General features: G+C 43.3%; 1 protein-coding gene across 1 annotated transcript in view; it reads left to right on the forward strand.

Moving 5' to 3' along the window:
* The window catches only part of NRDC (nardilysin convertase), a 1,316,087-nt gene that overhangs the window by 573,206 nt on the left and 718,421 nt on the right, over nucleotides 1–24,460 (forward strand). Inside the window, exon 15 of the mRNA XM_085602630.1 lies at nucleotides 4,500–4,604. Coding sequence (XP_085458756.1) covers nucleotides 4,500–4,604 — 105 coding nt within the window. The remainder of the gene's footprint in view (nucleotides 1–4,499; nucleotides 4,605–24,460) is intronic.

The raw sequence follows: 24,460 nt of genomic DNA on the forward strand, positions 1-24,460 counted from the left end.
AAGAGGATGAGTGTTCTATGCAGGAGACATTTATTGACTTTAATATTCCAGATCTGGGTTGTTGTGGTGACATTCTTTAAAGGGGCTGCTGTTCAGGAGTGGCAATAAAAGGTTATGCATAACGTTAGCCTCCGGTCTTATAATGAAATTTCTATACAAAAGTTTCCAGATTCAGTCTTACACTTGGGGATATTCAAAAGAAGAGGAATTTTTAGTTAGTCTACTAAAAATCATTATTGAAGATGGGTTATTTGTTCGTTGAGAAGGATTCCGTGAGGAGGCATCTTGATGGATTACTAGATCTTCTTCTTCCAAATGTTACAGAATCTGTTTGTCAATTAAATCTTAATTTGGTCCTCCACCCTTCTACCCAAGTTGCTTTTAACATATGGCTTCAGATAATATTCACTTACCTGAAAGTCTTCCTTCCTGTACACACTTTGACTTAAAGGATTTGGGAACTTTCTGCATTCGACTGAGGCAGCACCTCACAATACGAAAGGTTCCTGGGCTCTAAAAGCTGTTTTTAGAATCTTGGAGCATTTTTCACTGCTTGTGATTAACTAACTTACTTCAACCAGCAAGCTAGAGAAAGTTGTGGCTTTGTGGTGGATGGTCTACTTTATTGTGAAGTACTATTCCAGTAGGGCAGTATGTGGTTTTCCTTGAGACTAAATGTTCATTCTACCAAAGGAAAGGAAATGTTAGTTGCTCATTAGATGTATGTGTGTATCTCACAGACTTTCCATTGGTCATTATTCATGAGTTCAGTAAGCATAATTCCTGTGATGCAGCTGTGACCAGAAAGTTCCCCAATATATACTTTTAACCTGGCCTCGACCCTGTTCTGTCCACTTCCTTGTGTAGTTGTTGAATGTGATATCACATTTCTTACCTGTTTGGAAAGAGAGAGAGCCCGTCAAGAGTTAGCAAAACAGAAAAATACCATCTTAGTGATTCTGGTTTTTTGCACTTGCTTTTTCTCTCCTTCACAACTACTGTCCAGGTAACTTCTTGGTAGGCATATATAATGCACCATCCTGTACCGTTGGGAATACAGAAGTTGTGTATGGTGAGGGCTTGGTGTATGAAGGTGGAATCTCGCAAAAAGTCCTATTATAATTTTTGTAAGGGACTTTTTAAAAAAAAAAAAAGCCTACCCAAGATAGTCTGATGAAGAACGTTCAGGGGCCTAGTGTCCCCTACCATCTGCCTCTCACCACATTGTCCCCTGTGTCACCCTCATTTATTGGTTTTTCCCCCATAGCTGGGTCAGATATATTGGGTATTCTCAAAACCCTTAAATTAGGTTACCCAACGGACCCATGTCCCCCAGGGTTCTGGCAGGAGTTGCTGAGGTTGTCTACTTAGAAGTAACATCGATCATTAACCTTTCTTTATGCACGGCGAGGGTCCCTTTGCTTTGGAAGCAGGCAAAATTGCTGCCATTTCTAAAGAAACCCTCGTTAGATCCGCTGCAATCTGTTAATTATCGCCCTATTTCTCTCCTTCCGGCTCTGACTAAGGTCTGTGAAAAGGTAGTCTTTCGTCAGCTTGACACAATTATCGAAACATCCGGTGCCCTTCATCTGGCTCAGTCCGGATTTAGGAAAACCTATAGCACCGAGACTGCATTAGTGGAAATGGCAGAGGCAATCAGGGAATGCCTGGACGCGGGCTGCAGGGCGGCCTTGGTATTGCTTGACCTCTCTGCCGCCTTTGATATGGTACCCCACCACCTTCTCCTTACCCGTCTCTCAAACATTGGCATTGCTGGCCCTGCCCTGGATTGGCTTAGATCTTTTCTGGAAGATTGCTCTCAGCAGGTCTGGTTAACACCATTTTCTTCAGTCGCCAGAAAAGTGTCTACGGGAGTACCTCAGGGCTCCACCCTAAGTCCTTTACTTTTCAACATCTATCTGACGCCCCTAATTTTCCTGGCAGAGGAGCTGGGGGCAATAATAATTGCTTATGCCGACGATACCCAGCTCCTATTTACCTGGAAGGACGACGACTTGTCGACATCTTTGGTTCAGAACTCTCTCTCATCTGTATTTCAGTGGCTTGCTCATGCCCAACTGAAGTGCAATGAGGATAAGTCGGAGGTCCTTCTGTATGGTTCGTTTCCCCCTGCCTTTAGAGAAAATATGTGGCCGCCAGACTTCCCTCGCCATAAGTCAGAGAGCATTTCTGCTAAGAACTTGTGGATCTGGTTTGGCGAAGACCTTCGATTTTCGGTGCAAATTAGGAAACTCACCGGAGTTTGCTTCGGCACTCTCAAGGCACTCAGAAGGTTCTTCCCCCTGCTTCCCAGCCCTGCCAAGGAAATGGTCGCCCGAGCACTCATTCTTTCTCGTCTTGATTATGCCAACGTACTATACTGTGGCATCCCAGGATATCTGCTGAGAAAACTGCAGACCATCCAAAATGCCACGGCAAGACGTCTCCGGAAGATCTAGCGTGAGACAGCACCTACGTGACCTGCATTGGCTCCCGATGACCCAAAGAGTGCAATTCAAAGTCCTCACGGTGGCCCATAGAGCTCTGCATGGTTTGGGGCCTTTGTACATCGAAGCAGTTTTGCTTCTACGTCCCTAGCAGAGCTTTGTGCTCAGCCGCCCAACATCAGATGATTATCCCTCGATTTCGCACGTCCCGATTGGGAGGTCAGTCCATCTGTGTTAAAGCAGCTATGGCTTGGAATTCTCTCCCACTGGAATTGTGGCATATTGAGGATCTTAGACTTTTTAAGAAACAGCTGAAAACTCTTCTTTTTAATTAGCTGATCCATACTCTCCACTCCCTTGGGCTTTGATAACTGCACGCGCCAGGACACTCGTGATTATTTGAGCGTGCTATAAAACCCTTTATAACATGTAACATAACATACTCCTTGTGGTGTAAGCAACATACTGTGCATTGGGAAGGATGGAATGCAAGAACTAAGAATGCTGGTTTCATGATAGAAATGTTCTGGCTCTCTAGTCCATATTTTCAAAATACCTACCCTGCCAAATATCCCATCTGGTTCTCCTCCTACTTCCACACCGACACCAGTTTGTTCACAGGGGCACCTTCAGTTCCCAAACGATCCCTGTCATCAGTAGAGTTGTCAGGGTTTCAAAATGTCCTCTGTAATCTTCAACCTCTACAAGGAGCCAGCTGCTGCTCTACTGGCAGGTAACTGCTACAAGATTCACCAATATACTGATGATACATCACTCTACTGGAAGTTTCCTCTGCTTCAGGCATTCAGCACCTCGAACACTGCCCTTAGATCATCCAGACTTGGATGTCCAGTGCCTATCTGAAACTCAACCCAGCCAAGACAGAGTTCCTGTTATCTGCAAGAATGACTAACAAGAAACAGTAGAAACTTGGCTCACTGACATAAACCTTGAAAACTTTGAACCCTAACTTTCACCGAATGCCAAGTCACTTTGATTTACCATGGACACCAACCTCACCCTCAACCAACACATTGCTAAAAAAACACAAAGACGGCCTTGTACCATCACTGTTTCCGAACCCAAAACAAATGTGGCCTTCTCTTTTAGAAAGTGACTTCAGAACTGTTTTTAAAACCCTTGTACCCTCACATCTGGATGGTGGTAATGCCCTCCTCGATGGCCTTCCAGATGCCATACTGGCACCCAGGGCTTGAAGAAATATAATCATGTCAACATCAACATGATGAAATTCCATTATCTCTCACCATATTCAAACCCATCTGCATCATTTGCAGAATCGTCACAACTAGCACCCCGCTTATTTTACAGACACGTTCACAATCTCTAGTGGTGCTCACCACATCCACACATCAGACTGCAGAGTAAGTGTAAAAAAGAAAAACAAAAAAGGAGGTATTGCACACAGGATCTGGAACAATATTGCCATATCAATTAGGACGTTCCAATTTAGGAAAGAGTTGAAGACTCACCTCTTTAAAGAGCACTACATCACAGTGCATTAACTATCCACAAACCAGCTACCTCTCCTATCAATCGTTGACATAATGCTTTCTTTTACCCTGGCGAGCAATCTGCTGCCATTTGGCCATGTTCGAACTAAAGAAATATACATATAAATACCATGATTTTTTTTTTTTCTGTAATAGTTTATAAGTCGAGCAACAGCCACTCGCACCAACCTAGGTAATATGTAAACAATTTATTACAGCCCACAGTTGCTGTCTACAAAAACACCAACAATTAAAATATGGCAGGCATTTAAAAAAAAGAATATTGCGTACTCCAAACCCCAGTAGAATTCAATTCCAGCCCCACTGATGACACTCTTGAGTGAAGAGTAAAGGGTATGCAAAACTCTTTCGTAGACAATGCTTGAACCGTTTGTTCCTTTTTACAAGTAGAAACAAAATTACATTTGAGTAAATTGTTCTGTTGCCTGTACATTGTCCTTCCTTTGTTTTGTGTGTTAGATGCACCTTTCTTCAAGAAAAAAGTGAATCATCTAAGAAATAAACATATCTTTTCTAGACCGATCCAATTGAAAATGTGGAAAACATCTGTGAAAATATGCAACTGTTTCCAAATGAAGACTTTCTAACTGGAGATCAACTTTTGTTTGAATATAAACCGGAGGTAAGGAAAACTATATTTCAGATTAGCATAGAATTAAAAATAGAATGTTGCCTTTTTTTTCTTAAATTTATGGTTTTCTGTCTCAACAGATTTTTTTTTTAGAATGTAATCAACTCTGTTACCTAGCTCCTGGTTGTCATTGTTATTTAATTTCCAGAAGCCAAAATATTTCTTTTCTTCCCCACATCCCCTTCCCATCATCAGTGTGTAGCCTTGGGGCCCTTCTTTCCCTTTTTCTTGTCAACCGTTGCATTTTGGCTTCTCTATTATATGTCATAGATGTTTTGTTTTATTCATACGAAGATGACACTGCCTGATTATGGGTGAAGGTAGATGCTCCTTTTTGGGGACTAGACGCGGAAAAGATAGCTCGAGACAGTCATGAACTGAGGTAACTGAACCCCCAATAGGCTACATCTCATGAGATTTTGCTCTGTAAGGGGATTGTCCTCTGCTCAGGTCCCTTTAGACCATAGATCATAATTTATTGGATTCTGAGTAATTACAACGATAATTCTCCAGTATTGGGGTATCTTTCATAGATTTACATGCTTGAATCATTCCCCGTCGTCGGAGTGGGAGTCCCACGGTACATAAAAATAGCAATAAATATGCATAAAATAACCATATCATAGGTAAATAGAACCAGGAAATAAAATAGCTAGAAGTTAATAGGAAAAATTCTTCCACTTTCATGACTCGTCCAAGTCATTATATATAGTCCAAACTACAGCCAATCAGGCGACCGCACCCTCCAGAATGTTCTCCCCAGAGGCTCAGGCTCTCAGATTTTCTACCGCACGTCGTGTGAAGGGAGTCTCCCTGAGCTCTGCTCAGTACTTCTCAGGTTTCTTCAGAATTTTTTCATTTTATGGTGTCTTCTTCTATGAAATTGCTCTTTAGACCTTGTGAGTCTTGTGGGAAGCTCCGGCTGTTTTCAGAAGACCCCCACAAGAAGTGCCTTTACTTCCTGTATCCGGACCACCAGGTGAAAGATTGTAAAATACGCAGAACTTTCCCTCAAAAGACCTTGACGGACAGAGAGGGACGTCTACTTCTGTGGCTACAGAAGATTAAGAACCAAGACAACCCCTTGTCTGAAGTTGGAAGTGTTTCCTCTGTCAGGACTGCTTCCTCTAGGAAGAGGACCAACGACACGGATTTGACTTCTTATGGGGGCTATGGTGCTGAGTTACCGTCCACTTCAAAAAAGGCTCTCCCACCTAGTAAGGGTAAAAGTCCGCCCTCTACACCCCCGAAAAAGACTTTGAAATCTCAGGCTTCTTCAAAACCAAATTCTGACAGAGATTTACCTCAGAAACTGGGTCCCTCGTTGATGAGTGCGACGACAATGTCTTCGTCGACGAAGCCTGCCGTCGCAACGACTAGGTCAACTGCAACTTTCTCGTCTCCAAAGCCTCAAATGAGTGTGTCGTCTGCTTCCTCACCGTCGACGCTGGTGTCTGTCTCCATGAGACCAACTGCTTCAGTCACATCCTTCTCCTCGTCGTCAATGAAGAAGTTGAAGTCTGCCATCGACGTCCCTTCGTCGACGAAGAATAAATCAGCCTCGTTGACGATTGCCTCGTCGATGGCCACTTTGTCTAAGCCCGCCTCGTCGACGGCTGCCTTGTCGATGCTGCTATCTTCAATCACTGATCTTCAGGTTTGGTCTTCGTCTATAGCCACAGCATCCTCAAGGTCATCTATGGTACCGTCTACGCAATTGCCACCATCGACAGCAGCGCCTTCTTTGCTTCAAAGATGCAAATCTTCCTTGGAGGTCCTCTCTCCAGTTCACACCTCCCCTAGTAGAGTTCATCTTGCGTTGCCCGAGCAGTTATTGGATTATCGGGCCAATGAGGAAGAATCTGATGAGGACGAAAGATTTTGTACTGCCAGGAGCCCTTCAGAGCTCTTCAATAAAAATCATGATTAAGAGCAAGACGATAACTACTACCCTGAGACTGCGCCATCAGCTCCAGGGTCAAACCCTACTGCACAAATGCCTCTATCTCTTCTAAACAATTTGCAGCACATGTTGGACGACTACTATCGCCGATTTCCTCCATCTGAATCAGCTTCTTCTGTCCCACCAACACCCGTTCCTCAGTCTTCATCAGTGCTGAGGTCACCCAGACCAGTTTCTCCGGTGGCTTCGGTGCCCCATCACCCTCAGGAAGCTCACACCACGGACGATGACAGGCAAGAAGGAGAATTGGATGACAGATCACTCCTTACGGAATGGGATAACTATCAAATACAAACTCCGTCTCCTTCTACTCCTGCTCCTGTTGACTCACCTCCAGTTGACATCGGAGACTTTCATGTTCTGATGGAGAGAGTGGCACAACGGTTCCTCCTTCCTATTTTAAACCAAGAAGGATGATTGTTTCCTTTCCGATTTTAAAGACCAGCTGAGGAAACAAGTACGAACAATTCCTATTATTGACTTTATTTGGCAGGAAGGTCTGAAGGTCATGAAGACTCCGGCCTCCATTCCTGCGGTCCTGCCTCGTCTCGAAAAGAAATACAAGGCTCCGGATAATTCACCTGCATGTCTAATAGCTCAGCCTAAGGCAAATTCCGTTATCTCTCAAGCAGCACAACGCTGTGCACGGGATCCCTCCTCTCCATTTTATTTTCGACTCCCCCCTGATCGGGACGGGAGACGTCTAGACTCTCTTGGGGTGAAAAAAGTTTCGACCATGGCGGCCACTACTGTCCGTGCAGCTAACTCGGCCATTTTAGGCCTCTATGATAGGCAGATGTGGTCGGACATCTCTCCCTACATCGAGATGTTACCTGAGCCCTCCAAGTCAGAAGCGCTCAAAATCCTCCAGGAGGGAGAACAAATCTCGGCTAAGATTATCGAGTCTGCTGTTGATGTTGTGTCTACAGGTTTACGGCAACTGGCAGGTGCTGCAATCCTGCAGCGGCAGGGCTGGTGGAATTCCACCTCATTTCGTCAGGAAGTTCAGACGAAAATAATTGACGTGCCTTTTGACGGCGAGTCTCTTTTTGGCCAGCATGTTGATGATGCCCTCCAAGCCATTAAAAAAGATACTGAAACAGCAAGATCACTCGGTACTCTTCATTTTCAGAAACCGCTTTTTCGAAGCACTAGAGGCCGTGGATCCTCCTCTGGTCGAGGAGGCTATAACCAGTCGAGACAATACCAATCCTATCAAGGTAACCAACGTTACTCTTCTCAAAGACAACAATCCTTCAGGCAACAACCAACTACATCATATCCACAGAACAGAAGGAAGTTCGCCTATCGTGGACGTGACACGTCTAAGAAGCAGTGACAACTGCCACCTTTCACCTGCTCTACTGCTCATTCCTACCAAAGTTGGAGGAAGGATCTCCCGTTTTTACTCAACTTGGTCTGCTATAACCACAAACAAATGGGTCTTGGACATTGTGGCCAGAGGCCACGTTCTAGAGTTTGTCAAACTTCCTCCGACTTCTCCCAAAGGCCCGCCTACAGCTCATCTCACAGAGCTTTTCGCGCAAATAAATTTGATGTTAAGGAAGGGAGCGATCGAAGTGGTTCCAAGATTACAAAGAGGCACAGGTTTCTATTCCAGATTTTTTCTAATAAAAAAGATCGGGAGAATGGCGCCCCATTCTGGATCTTCGTTCCCTAAACAAATATCTCAAAAAGCAATCCTTCCGGATGTTGACTCTCCAAGAAGTCATAAAACTCCTCACTGCGGAAGATCACATGACCACCCTCGACCTCCAAGAAGCTTACTTTCATGTCCTGATTTTACCAAGACACAAAGTTTTTGAGGTTCAGAGTGGCTGGCAGGGACTTCCAGTTAAGAGTCCTTCCCTTCGGACTAGGTTCCGCGCCCCAGGTCTTCACCAAGGTCTTGGCACCGGTGGCTGCACACCTTCGACTAGAGGGGATTCACATTTTTCCTCATTTAGACGACTGCCTTATCAAGGCGAATTCTTTCACATTCGCAAACGCCCATACTCAGAGATGTCTGTCACTTTTCCAATCTCTGGGTCTCTCCATTAATCTAGCCAAGTCTCAACTCATCCCCTCGCAAACAAGAACGTTCTTAGGAGCCACCATAGACACTTTAAGGACACAAGCTTGCCCAACTACTACGATCAAGAAGGTGCGTTTCTGTCCGACAGTTCAAATCACTTCTGGGGATGCTCTCATCCTGCATTCCCTGGTCCCCAACTGTCTCAAGATGAGACCCTTGCAAGAGGAGCTCAACAAACAATGGCTACAGGTTTCAGGGTCCTTCGACAATCTCATCCGCATAACTCCTCAGATACAGAAAGCATTGCTCTGGTGGACTTGCAAAAGGAATGTTGCAGCAGGCCTCTCATTCCTAGTGGAAGCTCTCAAGTTTCGTTATCACCACGGACGCCTCCCTCGAAGGGTGGGGAGTGCACCTTCAAGGACTCAGTCACCAGCAAATGGAATGCTCAACAAAGGACTTGGCATATCAACCTTTTGGAGTTGCTAGCGATCTTCGTGGCTCTGAAATCTTTTCGCACCATCATTCTCGGAGCATCAGTGTTGATCCGGACGGACAACACAACAAGTATGCACTACCTAAACAAACAAGGAGGGACAAGATTCACTTTGCTGTCCCAACAAGCCCAGCAAATCTGGGATTGTGCGATCCAACATTGAATATCTCTGGCAGCAGTCCATGTCCCGGGAGTATCCAACATCCTCGCGGACTCCCTCAGCAGGTCGACATCGTCCAACCACGAGTGGGAGCTCCATCAACCAATATTGGAAAGTATATTTCAGAAGTGTGGTCGACCCTATTTCGACTTGTTTGTGACCAGTCTGAACCGCAAATGCCCGTTAAATGCAAGTTGGCTTCCCCACCGAGACCTGTGCGGGAATGCGTTTTTGATGAACTGGTTGCTGATCTATGCCTATGCTTTTCCACCAATACCGTTGGTTCCCAGGGTTCTCCGGAAAATGAGGAAAGAGCCTTGTTGCCTAATTCTCATAGCTCCCAGGTGGCCTCGCCAGTTCTGGTTTACCGAACTCCTATCCGAATGCGAACCCATTCAGTTGCAATCAATACCGAATCTCCTATCCATCCACAACGGGCAGATCTGCCATCCGGATCCTGCATCTCTGCGCTTAGCGGCCTGGCGCCTGAACACCTTGAATTTGCTCGCTTAGACATTCCTTCAGAATGTAGGGAGGTCTTAGCTAATGCTAGAGCGCCTTCCACAATCAAAACCTACATGCTCAAATAAAAGCGATTTTGCCTGTGGTGTCAAGCTGCCAATATTCACCCTATCCATGCAAAATCAGAACAACTTTTGCCTTTCTTTTTACATCTGGCAAGGTCAGGCCTTTCCCATGCTACTCTTAAGGTATTCTTAGCGGCTATCTCAAGATTCCGATAGGATGGTTCACACTCTCTGTACTCCTCTAGGATCATTCAACAATTCTTCAAAGGATTGTTTCGTATGTTTCCTCCCATCTGCCGCCCACCTCCACCCTGGCATCTTAACATTGTTCTGTCACAACTAATGCGACACCCTTTTGAATTTATTCATAGGGCTGATTTGAAGTTTGTTTCGTGGAAGATGTCTTTGCTGTTGGCTCTCACATCAGCCAGGCGGGTCAGTGACATTCAAGCCTTCACTATTAAACCACCTTTCCTTCAATTCACCAGAGACTCTGTAGTGCTCCGCGCTAACCCCATTTTTATGCCTAAAGTACCTTCTGATTTCCATCTCAATGAACCGGTCACTTTAAAGACTTTCTTTCCTAATCCTCAATCACCTGCGGAAAAGACTTTACATGCTCTTGATGTCAAAAGATGTCTAACATTCTATTTAGAAAGGACATCCTCAATAAGAAAATCTGATCAGCTTTTCATAGCCTATGGAAAAATGCGTAAAGGTCACCCAATATCCAAACAGTCCATTGCTCGTTGGATTTCTGCTGCGATCTCTTTCTGTCATCAGCAAGCGGGTAGACCTCTACAGGCCACTCCGAGGGCACATTCTACTAGAGCAATCTCTTCTTCTGCTCTCTTTGCTGGTGTGCCTCTTCATCAAATCTGCAGAGCTGCAACATGGTCCAGCAGGCACACCTTTACCAAGCACTACTGTCTTGAGGCTGCCAGCAATGCAGACACGTCTGTGGGACAAGCGGTTCGCCGTAATCTTTTTAAATAAGGTGAGCCGGGCCGCCAACTCTGCGGGGCAGGCTCTGAAGACGGAACGGAGAATCCTGTTAGAAACAATACGGGAAATGAAGAGCCCACTGATGCAACATCCTCTCATGCTGACACTTTATTGGGTCTGAGTATGGCAGTTGCAACTCTTAACCTTACGCGTTTTGGCGCGCATGCGCCTTGTTCACAGGTGAGTTGAATAAAGTCTCAGTGGCCCATCAATAAGACCACATTACCCAAAATGCACCAATATTCAAATTTTGTAACAAGGAAAGTCCTCTGTATTTAACGATGCACTCGGGTAAAAAAAGTAAAAGCACAGTGCTGTTTGCTGCCACACACGAAGGACTTTTGAAACGCGTCCGGCTATGCCAAGGAACGGCTGTCAATTGTTTTCAGCAGCCACCTGCACGTTTATACCCTGAATAAAGGCTTGTCACCTTTCGCCTGTAGGGAGTGCAGCTCATTGCTTGGGCAAATCCGGAATATATATCACTCCCCTGTGGAAGTAAAAGGTCGCACTCCAGCAACTTTCTTCAAATCTTCATTTATTTAGAAATCATCTTCTCTTGGCAGCCAATGGAGATTTACCAATAACCAACGCGTTTCGGTATCATCGTAGAAAGTTGCTGGAGTGCGACCTTTTACTTCCATAGGGGAGTGTTGTGTGCATTAATTGCGGTTTGGTTCAACCGTGTTGGTTACACACCTCTCATGAAGCGCCTGGAACCCGGGAAAAGTGAACCGCTTTGGAATATATATATATATATATATATATATATATATATATATATATATATATATATATATATATATATATATATATATATATATATATATATATATATATATATATATATATAATGTTTACAAAAGTTTACAATAGTTTAAATTAGCACTATTATGTTTATAATGCACTGGTTATTTCAGGTATTATTCCTTTATCAATACGAATAATGATGGACCTATGTAACCTTTTTTGAATGTTTTGCATTACTACAATTATACAGAGTGACACTGGTCTGAGGAAAGACTTTTTTAACAAATAGTATTTCTTTCATGTTAATTTTTGTTTACTGGTTGCCAAGTAACCTGGGGGTGTGTGTTACATGCACGTAATCCGCTTATAAGCATTGCATCTGAACCGGGTCTGACACAGTGAGCAAGGCGGACTTGTTCGCCGAAACGCGTCTGGGCCACAGCTTTTTGAAATAAAGCATTATCTTTAGAACCTATCCCACGGAGTCAGTGCCTGTTTCGTATGCATGGAACCCGGTTTGGAGCTAATATTAGAGGCGTTCCGGTGCCTCTTACACTGACCCACCTTGGTTTGGCGCTTTCCGTTACCGGAGTCAAGCTTTTGGATCATCTTTGTGTGCAAGGAAAACGGAGAGCCCCCCGCAGCCTGAATCTTGGAGTATCGTACGCGGTTTGGATTACTTAAGTGGGAGCGTCCTGATTCTCGTGAATGTCGGAGGGCAGACCGGGATACAGGTAAGCCCATTGTATGATTCACTGTGGTTTGTGATACTCCCACAGGTGGCTGATGGGAGAGGTAGTCCTGTAGGTCTTTATCTACGGGCTGTGGGTGTTAAAGACAATAACTATTTAAACAGCAATGGCCGAGGATTGGATCAGGGACCGCGAAGAGGCAGCACTTGATATCTTCAGCGAAAAGGATAGCCAAGATGAAACGCCGTCAACCAGCGGCAAAACGCAATCACCGACTATAGGAAATAATATGAAAAAACTACTTGGCGAATTAGAGAAGTTTGGGAGACATGAAATAGCCAAATGGTGAGAATGCACATCATTGAAAAAATACCTTGAAGTGAATCGCATTCCGAGGGGTTTGAGGATTTTAGTAGCGCCAACTTATGAAAATCCGGATCCCGCTATGTTACAGGAGTGGGCTGATAACAGTGCCCAATCATCTCGCAACATGTTACAAATACTTATCAAATTCGCCACAACGGATAGAGACAAAATTCTGGTATGAATTAATGAAATATACAAAGAACTTGAAGAAATAACCAATCAAGATGAGGTAAATAAAGTTCTAGCGGAGATAAAAAACCGTGTTTTGAAATACGAACAAATAATCAAAGAAAGAAAAGCCAGCAAGTTTCAGCGTGATAGAAATGACTATCTAGATGGTAGAATTTACACTTTCTCGAGACGCTTTGAAAATATACGTCGCCAGGAGCTATCAAACAATGGCGGGCCCCCCAAGTCAACGGGAACCAAGTGACACAGATTTAAGTTCAGAAATTGAATCCGAACCTGAAATAAGCGGCAACAAGGAACAAGCACATCAGGCTCCTACACCAATTCAAGAACTCGGTTTTTTACGAGTCGAGCGTTTGATGAGCTTACGCCCAAGACCCCAGAGACAGGCGTACCCATCAAACAGGGCTCAAAATCAAGGAACAGAAGGAGGAAAAATCGCAGATGGGGCCAACAAAACACAGCAAAAAAATGTATACAGACGGAACAAGAGGAAATGAATAACAATAAAGAGAAACCAGATAACACAGTTGTAAACTTAACCAATATCGCCCTGACTCCGGACGAAGAACAAATTCTTGCTTTAGGATTATCGTATTGCAAGACAACCAATTTTGACTATACTCAAACCAGAATAGACCTTTACCACTTTACACGGAAATTGAAATTGCGTAAACATTTTTTTAACACCAAAGAAAAGATGAACATGAAAGACTAAGGAGCAATTGTAGATCAAGAACCAGATAGTTTATCCGCAGCGGATTTATCTTTCCTGGGTGACGTGGCGGAACTTGAGAAGGAATGTTTAACAGAGGTACCAATTTTGGATGATACAGGAATGAATTTGGATTGTAATATATCTACATCTGTGACAACACCGTTTTGACCAAAATCCATTTTTAATCCTCTAATGCCAAGGGATAATATTGACATCTTTGCGGACAAAATGATTCAGGATCTTAGAGTTTTGGCAACTGAAAGCAGCAATACATTCAACATGTTAAAAAACAAAGAACCAGTTGGATATTCCAAGACAATGCTAAAAATTAAAGAACGTTCCGACATCGTGGTACGTTGGTCGGACAAGGGAGGCAACATCATACTTTGGCCTTTGGATATGTACAATAAGGAAGCATTGAACCAACTATCAGACATGAACTGCTATGTACGGATCAGTGCCACTAACATCATCAGTACCAAAGAAAAATTCCACGGATGTTTGTATGAATGGAAACGGAATGGGTTAATAACCAGAAATGAACTTGATTTTCTAAAAAATTATTACCCTGTGACACCGCAATTATATTTGCTACCTAAAATTCATAAAAATGCAGTGTGTCCTCCCGGCAGACCAATCATATCTGCCATTGGGAGTCTATTTGAAAATACCAGCAAGTTCATAGATTTTTTCCTTCAGCCATTTGTACGGACCTTACCATCCTATACTAAAGACACTGGGGATTTTCTCACTAAGATTTTTGATTTTAAATGGCAAGAGGATTATCTGTTTGTTACACTAGATGTACAGAGCTTATACACTAGTATAAGACATCATGATGGCATGAGAACCACTAAACACTACTTGAGCACAAGGGATTCAAGTCTACATGAATACACAGTGATGTTGTTACAGATGGTGGAGTGGTGCTTAACAAATAACATGTTCTTGTTTGACAGGCTATTATATAAACAGGTACAAGGTACTGCCATGGGTACTTGCTTCGCCCCCAGCTATGCGAATTTGCATATGGGCTGGTGGGAGGAGCAAGTACTCATGAAAACGTGCAATACTCAAATGTATGAAAATGTTGTCATATATCAACGTTACATTGATGACATCTTTATTGTGTGGAAGGGCAGTGAACTAAGTGCCATTGATTTTGTAAATGTCATTAATACCAACGACTTAAATCTTAAGTTTACAGGCACTATAGACAAGCAGTCCATTGTGTTTCTCGATTTAGAATTTTACACTATGAACAACAGAATACATTTGCGCACACACCGTTAACTGACATCAGGGAATGCCATTTTACACGCTCAGAGTTTTCATCCTGTTAAACTCATTGAGAGCATTCCCTTTGCTGAGTGCCTACGTATGAAGAGAAACTGTAGCACCACTGAGAGCCTTATTGAATCAACCAATAACCTATGTACAAGACTTAGCAATAGAGGTTATAAAGAAAAAACTCTTAAACAAGCCAAGGAGAAGTGCCAAAATATCCAAAGAAAAGATCTTCTATTTAAGAACAAGGGCAACAGAATAACCTTAGGGGAAACAGCCCAACAGACACCGAGGCTAATCACTGGTTACAACAGTTTCCATCAGAGATTCAGACAAATTTTATACAGACATTGGCTGATAGTACGATGTGACCCTGTTATAGGTCCTTCGTGTACTAAGCTCCCCCAGTTAACATTTAGGAGAGCCAAGTCCATGAAACAGGAACTTGTATCCAATGCCCCTGTATCTGACAAAGGTACCAGTTGGCTAAAATCCCAAAGAGGATTTTTCAAATGCACAAAGTGCAAAACCTGCCAGTACGGAATCAACACTAAATCAATCGTAACTCCACTCAGAAAAACTCCCATTGAGATCAGGGAGCATTTCACGTGCAAAACCGAATTTGCGGTATATGTATTACGCTGTACCTGCAATAAGATGTATGTTGGCAGCACCATTCACCCGGCACATGTCAGAATTCTGCAACACTTAAGGGCAATTAACTACAAAGACCCGACATACCCAGTTGCTCGACACATTAATAGAGTACATGATGGCAAAGCAGAAGATTTGGTATACTTTGTGGCTGACAGTGTTAAGAAAAATATCAGGGGTGGGAACAGACAACTTGCACTAAGGAGGTTGGAGTCACGATATATAATCCAGTTAGACTGCAAGATTCCAAAAGGTTTGAATGCCGACGAAGCATTAAGCGTTCATCTATAGACTCAAAACTGCCTTCTTAAATTTCTTGTAACAATCCTTTGAGTCTTAACCCAGTTTTTGTTTATTGGTTTAGTATAATTGTTTCTATACGTGCCCAGAAGGTCCCCCTATGCTAATATATGGCAGCTTATATAAACACTATGATGCTTGATTGGTTCAATTTGTCATTATCATTAGATCTTGAATGTGAAATTCACAGTGATTATTAATAGCGCTATAGTAGGCCCACTTGGGCTTTATTTACAAATGTTTACAAAAGTTTACAATAGTTTAAATTAGCACTATTATGTTTATAATGCACTGGTTATTTCAGGTATTATTCCTTTATCAATACGAATAATGATGGACCTATGTAACCTTTTTTGAATGTTTTGCATTACTACAATTATACAGAGTGACACTGGTCTGAGGAAAGACTTTTTTAACAAATAGTATTTCTTTCATGTAAATTTTTGTTTACTGGTTGCCAAGTAACCAGGGGGTGTGTGTGTTACATGCACGTAATCAGCTTATAAGCATTGCATCTGAACCGGGTCTGACACAGTGAGCAAGGCGGACTTGTTCGCCGAAACGCGTCTGGGCCACAGCTTTTTGAAATAAAGCATTATCTTTATATATATATATATATATATATATATATATATATATATATATACATATACGAACCAAAGCTTCCTCCCATTGAAGAAAAAGCGCGATACAGCTCCGGGGTAAAATGACAAAGGCTTTATTTTCAAAGGCGCGTAATGCTCATAGTTCCTGAAACACTCAGGCAGACGCGTTTCAAGCCTCCAATGGCTCTCTTCAGTGCCGGTTTCACAAACTCTGTGCTCTGTAAGGGGGTCCAACAAGATGCAGCTATGAAATAGACCGCTCCCTCTGTGATGTCATCATTCCTCCTCCAATAGAAGGTGTGCTAGCCCCATGAGCTCGCACCTTGCTGAGCAGATGCATGCTGGTAAGTGTAGTTCACATGGAGTGTCTGTGTAGTAACAGCGTTTCTCCTAGCAACAAGTGATGCCCCAACGAAGTTGGTTGTGTTCCACACGTCAGCTCAGATGCCCAGCGGTATGAGACAAAGTCTATTGCCAGCCCCTTATCAGGCGAAACGTTTCGCCTACTCTCTCCCCTTGCCGCTTGTCAAACCATGTGGCCATCTGAGCAGCTGTGGGGGCGCCGTGTTGATGCAGTCCATGCAAAAAATCCACAACGTGCTGGTCTCTTCACGGTGCTCCAGAACGAGAGGGTGTATCGCTAGTCCGCGACCTGCTTGCTGACTCTAACATCCGAACCAAATCTTCCTCCCATTGAAGAAAATATATATATATATATATTCACTGAAAAAACCATAGGTTTCAGGGGTGTTATAGTTAGCTGGACTTTTCACTAACTATAACTCGCGCGCCCGCAATCCACTGCTGATGACGTCACATATTACATCACTCATGACATGGTCAGTGACATCACTCATGACATCACTGATGACATCTCAAATGACATCACTGATGACATCATCCAGTGAATGTGTGTTTTTCTGAAAATTAAATATGTTTTATATATGTATATCTCAAGGTCGATGGAAGAATAAATGGATATATAAGTGTCTAAATGGCTGATTTGTTTTTGAAAAATTGATTGTGTAACTGACTGATTAAGTGTATCATAGTGAATACATGGCTTAGTGAGTAATGTTTAAATATGTAAATATCTGTATCAGTCTCTCACTTTGTGTATAAGTGGCTGCATGGGTTGGTGAGTAGCTACATGGGTGTCTATATAGGTTATTAGTTGGTTTTTTGAGTATCGGTCTGAGTGTCTGCATGGTTCGGTGGGGGGTATTACGTAGTGCATAGGTGCATGAATGAGTGACTCACTGTTTGTATGTGTTGAAGACAGCATGTGTGCAGGACTGTATGAGTGGATGAGTGTGTGTATGGGTGTGTTAGTGAGTGAATGACTGTCTCAATAGTGTCTTTATGAGTAACTACATATGTTTTAAACTAGTATATGTGACTATTGGTGTATATAAGTGAGTATATGTGAGAGTGAGAGATTGAAAGAGTTCCTGTATGAATAAGTATGTGTTTCTATAAGTGATTGTTTAAAAGACTAAGTATGTGTAAGTTTCCCTAGAAGTAAGTGTGGTGGTGTGTGTATAACTGTATATGCAAGTAAATGTATGTTTGATTCTTTATTAGCATGAGTGACTATGTGTGTGAGTAACTCTATGGATGAGTGGCATTGTGTAACAGGATGTATAGGTGTATGAGTACATATGATGAGTGAGTACATGTATGAGTGACTGTATAGGACTGTTGGTGAATGAGTGGATGTGTATGTGGATCTTAGAATTACTGAAGAGGTTGTTGTAACTGGTATTGGTATGTCCATTGTTTTGAAAGTTTTAGTCTCTATTTTTGAATGTGTGTATCAAAGGTTATATTAGGGTGAGAGGAGGTCTGCCACTCTATCACAAGGATGATGTCATCAGTGATGTCATCAGTGACGTCATTTGAGATGTCATCAGTGATGTCACTGACCATGTCATGAGTGATGTAATATGTGACGTCATCAGCAGTGCATTGCGGGCGCGAGAGTTGTAGTTAGCTGAACTAACTATAACGGGGGATTTTCAATGGTTTTGTACAAGTGAAAAGTCCAGCTAACTATAACACCCCTGAAACCTATGGTTTTTTCAGTGAATTTTTGAGGTTTTTTAAATGCTAATTCCTAACTATAACGTGCCTGAAACCTATGGTTTTTTCTGTGAATTTCAAAGGTTTTTTAAATGCTAATTTCTAACTATGCCTACAGAGATAGGACATGTGAAGAAAGAAGAAAAAATGCACAGAAAGAAAAAAACAGAAGTGCAGAAAGAAGCAACAGAAGTCCTCAAAGACGAAGAAAAGTGCAGGAAGAAGGATAACGTGCAGAAAGAACAAAAAGAAGAGCAGAAAGAATCCTTGTTGCAAAATCATCCTGTACCCTCAACTTTTTCAGACGGATACTGGTGGTAACTGAGTCTGACTAACCAGTCCTAGAGCCAGTGCTATGTTGAAAGACACTTAGAATACAGTGAAAACACCTACATACACTAGGGAACATTATGCGTTGGGTCCCCCTGTGATTAGCATGACCGCCTCTGTAAGCCCCTAGTATATAATAGGGCAGGGGGATTAAAACTACCTCTTAAAACAGGCCACAGGGCGTTTTTGAACACGTTAACCCAGGGCCCGTCCCCTCCCTTCACCACTGTGTAAACACGCCCTGTGTCCGTTTTTAGTTGGGAGATTAAGTTCATTTGAATCCTGAGGGTCCCTAGGGTCCAACTAGCCCACTAGGTACCTCCAGTAAGTGCCACAGAGCTGCATTGCAGAGAGGTGTAATAAGTGGCATGGCCTGGACCACCTCTCTGCAATGCAGCTCAGTGGCGCTTACTGGAAGCACTTGGTGGGCTAGTTAGCCCCCAGGGGCCCTCAGTATTGAAGGGAAATTATATCCCCAATTTAAAACGTGCCATAGTGCGTGTTTGCACACGTCACCTCAGGCCCCGTCCCCTCCCTTCACCACTGTGTAAACGCGCCCTGTGGCTGTTCTAAGTTGAGAGATTAAGTCCCCTTCTTATTCTAATTTATTGGCCCTGATCACCCCATCCCCCAGGGCCTGTCTCCTAATTATTTTTTTTTACCCCAATCCCCAGGGCCGGCCACTGTTTTTTTATTATTTTTAAAAAATATATATTTATAGACACACCTAGGACATGCTGGACAAACCGTACGTACCTATCACCATGACGATTTGCGTGATATTCATTAAAAGGCGACTATGCATACAATGAATCCACGTGGAATGTATTTACACCACTAGTGAAGCTCTGACATGTCTGATGCCCTACCGTGCCTAATCCCGGTAGACACCCTTGTCGTTTATTTATACAAACATGGGTAGCTATTGACGGGCACATTTAATACACATGCACACCAAGCCATTCAAAGGGGATTCGACAAACATTTGACAAACTATGCAAGAAACCCCCCTCACGGTTAATAAAACACACATCCACTGCCGGACGTGTAATACTTTTTATTTTACTCTCTGGAAAGGGGACGAACATCACTTGAGAGTCACAGCGTGCTCCTGGCAGAGCCCAATGCTGTGTTACACCCACCATTGCCTGCTGAGTGCCACACACCTCTGTGTTGTATTCCACCAGCTAGTGCATATGCTATGACACTCTCTAGCCCATGTGCACTGTAACACCACCCCGTGAATATGTCATGCCACACTTGTCTTCGCACGGGTTATATTGCCCCATCTAACGTGCCTTCCTCGATGCCTATGTTATAACGCACAGTGCTATGCCATACATATTACAATCTGGGATCCATATCTTTGTCACAGTGCATATGCAACGTTACACTCCCCAGCACATATTTTATATTACAACTTTAGAGACTAGTTAGGTTACACAACACTGCCCTGTGCATATTACACTCCAAGGCGCATATCGCATAGCACGCGCTAGTGCCTGTGCTATCTCGCGCTCTCCAATGAATCTGTCATTGCGCACAATGTATTGCATATTATATTTCACGCCCGGTTCATCTTATATCACACTTTTTGGTGCATAGTTTATACCATACACTATATCTAGTTTTCATTTTCAATCGTGCTCTCAGGACTATGTTCTATATAACACTGTGTTCACCTACCCTTTTCACGGGCATTACATTTTGCGATAGGGGGTGGAGGGTCAGGGGGTGTTTCTGCCAAGTGAGCCCGGAGTCACAGTCACAAACGTCCTCTTCTTCCTGAATAAAAGTGAGATTATGCTGCATACTTGTTCATATTTTAAGTAGTTCGCACAGACACACGTTTTAAAAACAATAAAGTTCCTAATATCCGCCTTCTCTGAACAGTTAGCTTGCTGCCCCATCCCCCCTATTCTCTGTTGTGTGAATCCATGGACTAGCCTCCTCCCTCCTGCCATGCATGGTCTGTTGTGCTGCCACTGCCCTAAATGTATTATGATGTACCAGTCCACTCCTCCTGCCCTCCATTGCTCAATTCTATGCCCCATCATTGACCTTCTGCTTAAACTCTGTGCTTAGCTTGCTGCCCCTATTCTCCTTCCCCCTGCCCTCCGATGTCTTTGTGCATGCCCCTGCTCCATCCTTTTTGCCCACCATGTTCCATGGACCTGCCACTCCTATCTACTCTGAGTGTTCTGTTGAGCTGCCACTCCCCTCCCACCTGCCTAGCATTGTCAGATGACTGTAACCTGTCCCTGCCACCTCCACCCTGCCTGTCCACATGCCATGCCCCTATCCTCTTCCTCCTGTCCTACATGGTCCATTGTACTGCCACACCATTTTGCCCTCCCTGGTCTGTTGTGCTGCAACTGCTCCTCCTGCCTGCCCCGTGCGGTCTGTTGTGAGGCCCTTCCCCTGAACTTTCTTGTCTGTGCACATGTCCTGACCCTCCCTTCTATCCTCCATCGTCCTTTGTGCATGCCCCTGCACCCTCCTTCTTGCCCATCATAGCCATTGTGCTGCCACTAACCCTCCCACTTGCCATGCATGGTCTTCTGTGCTGCCATGGCCCCTCCCACCTTCGCTGTGTGGTCGGTTAGCTGCCCCTGACCCCCTCCCACCTTCCCTCCATGGTCTGTGTGTATGCCATCACAGTCTCACTGTTGCTCTTCACGGTGTGTCTTGCTTCTAGTGCCCATCCTGCCTGACCTCCATGGCTATCTTGCTGCTCCTGCCCTGCCCCCTTGCCCCCAGCCCTCTGTTTACATGTGCAGACCCCTACTCCCTCCCTCCTGGCTTGTCTGTTCCATTGTAATGCCCCTGATCCGTCCCTCCTGCCCTTTATGGTCTGTTATGCTGCAGCTTTCTCTCCTCTCTGTCCATTATGGTCAGCTAGCTACCATTGCCTCTTGCCCCTCTGTTCTCTGTTGTCCATGTGCATGGTCCTGTCCCCTCCCTCTTGCTTTCTATGGATTGTTGTGCTGCACTCCTGTCCCGCATGCCCTGTGTGGTGTATTGTGCTGCTGCAAACCCTGATGCCTGCCCTGCAGGGTCAGTTTGGTGCACCTCTCCATGTCCCTCCTGTCCTCTGTTATCCAAGTCCATGTCCCTACCCCATTTCCTTCCATGATCCAATGTACCATACTTGCGAACATTTTGAACTTGGTAAGAGGGAGATTTTGAAAAAAAACTGGGGTATTGATTTTCCCCTTTGAGTTACATTGAAAAAGAGGAGATTGTAGACAGACAGATCAAATAAAGACCATTTGAGCTTAAAAACATGGGACGTTTCCTGGCTGAATCGGGTCTGTTGGCATGTATGGTTGAACTACCATTGACTCTTCCTTCTGCCCACAATGGTCTATTACATTGCCACAGCCTCTCTTGCAAGTCCTGTATTGTTGGTTTGTTGCCCCTGCCCCCCTTTCCACTGCCCTCCATAGTCTGTTGTGCTGCCACTGCCCTTCCTGCCTGCTCAGTGTGGGTAAATTGTTGCATTTGCACCCTCCTACCTGCCTTCAATTTTCAGAGTCTGTGCCCCTGGCCTCTGCCTCTCAACAGTATCCTAATGAACAACTAGATTGCTAACATTCTATATTTATTACAAAAGTGTGGAACGCCTGACGTCATCTTGATGTAATCAAAACTGTAATACCTAGAGCATTTCCTTTAGAAATTACATATATGAGAGGGTCTTATTGGCATCAAAATTATGGTTAGTGCTCTAAAAGACTAAAATAAGGACATATTTTCTGAGTTTTCAAATAGCGACAAAGCACTTTTAAATTATTTGTTATTTTTATGTTTTTTTATCCAGTTGACCACTTGATTAAATGTTGCACTTAGGGGAGAGGATGTGGTGTTACTTCCAGAACTGCAGACTTTGCAACTGGGGAACCAGGTTGGAGTTTCTGCTTCAGCTCGACATTCTGTGATTCTGGTCAAATCACTTAGTCTCCCCATGTCTACAACCAAAATGAATTTGTTCTTGTGTGATGTAACCAATGCTCATGTAAAGCACTCCAATACCTGACAAGTCTGCACTATATAACACTGCAAAAACACAAAATAATAAGTGTTTTGCACACTTCTGTCATTGGGCTATATTTGGGCTACATCTGGGTGATTTTGGGCTACATTTGGGCTCTTTTGTCTCCGGTGGCCATCTTGGGAGATTTATTTGTTATGAAGTTTCCTAATTTCCTCATGTACTGCAGTCTCCTCAGTAGGAAATGCTTTCAGTTTTTTACTTTGATTCCATCATGAAGGTATTCAGATATGTCACACATTTGCCATACATTCTGAAAGTTAGCACTCTAGTTGCTCATTAGATCACTGTAGTAAAACTACTGTTCACCATGGAAGTCTGCTCCTGGTATTAAAAGTGCATGTTTCAGTCTGCATGTCAGATTGTTTTAATGAAATAGAAGAGGATTTGAGAAGTCACTCAAAATGTGCCCTCATTTTCTTTCTTCAGCATTAATCATAATTTCTATGGCAAAATGAACCCCCTCATTGTGTTCCTTTTTAAATTAAATGTTTTAAGTGTTACCAGTTTATTCCAATCAAGATGGCTTCAGGTGTGCCATACTTTTGTCATAATGAAGACAGTAAGCGCTCTAGTTGTTTTTAAGAACACTCTGGGACATTCTGTCATTGGGCTATACTTGGGCTACATCTGGGTGATATTTGGGCTACATTTGGGCTCTTTTGTCTCTGGTGGCCATCTTGGGAGACTTATTTGTTATGAAGTTTCCTAATTTCCTCATTTACTGCAGTCTCCTCAGTAGGAAATACTTTCAGTTTTTTACTTTGATTCCATCAAGAAGGCATTCAGATGTGTCACACATTTGCCATAAATTCAGAATGTTAGCACTCTTTTTGCTCATTAAATCACTGTAGTAAAGCTACTGCTCACCAGGGAAAACTGCTGCTGGTATTGAAAGTGCATGTTTGTCTGCATGTCAGAATGTTTTAACCCCTTCGATGCTGCGCAGATTCCGCCGCTGTGCTGACGGAATCTTGCGCGGGTGTGCTCATGACGGAATGGTTCCGTCATGAGCACAGCTCAACCGTGGGTCATGACGGAACCATTCCGTCATGAGCACCGAAGGGGTTAATGAAATAGAAGAGGATTTGAGAAGTCACTCAAAATGTGCCCTAATTTTTCTTTCTGCAGCTCTAATCATACTTTTTATGGAAAAATGAACCCCCTCATTTTGTTCCTTTTTAAATTAAATGTTTTTAGAGTTACCACTTTAATCCAAGCAAGATGGCTTCAGGTGTGCCATATGTTTATCATAAGTAGGACTGTTAGCGCTCTAGTTGTTCTTTGGAACACTCTGGGAAGCTGCAGTAGAACACAAGGGAATCAACTGACAGTCTCTGCCCTTGTTGGATGTACATGTTTTACTGAGAATGTCAGACTTCATTCTCACATGACTGAGAAAGATAATGTGAATTTACAGAAAATAAGCTCTCAGTTTAGCTTATAGATCACCTTCCAAACCTCTGTGGGAAAAGCATGAGAAAATATTTTTCTCTCAATCATGATATCCCAGCAGAAGGCTTTTTCACATGGTGAAATCACCTTAGAACATACCACAATTCCTAAAATGAGTATAGTACCATCAACAAATGATTTATAATGTAACTAAAGTCTTAAAACCTTCTATTAACTGC

Source organism: Triturus cristatus, chromosome 4_2 (assembly GCF_964204655.1).
Source record: "Triturus cristatus chromosome 4_2, aTriCri1.1, whole genome shotgun sequence".
NCBI lineage: Eukaryota > Metazoa > Chordata > Amphibia > Caudata > Salamandridae > Triturus > Triturus cristatus.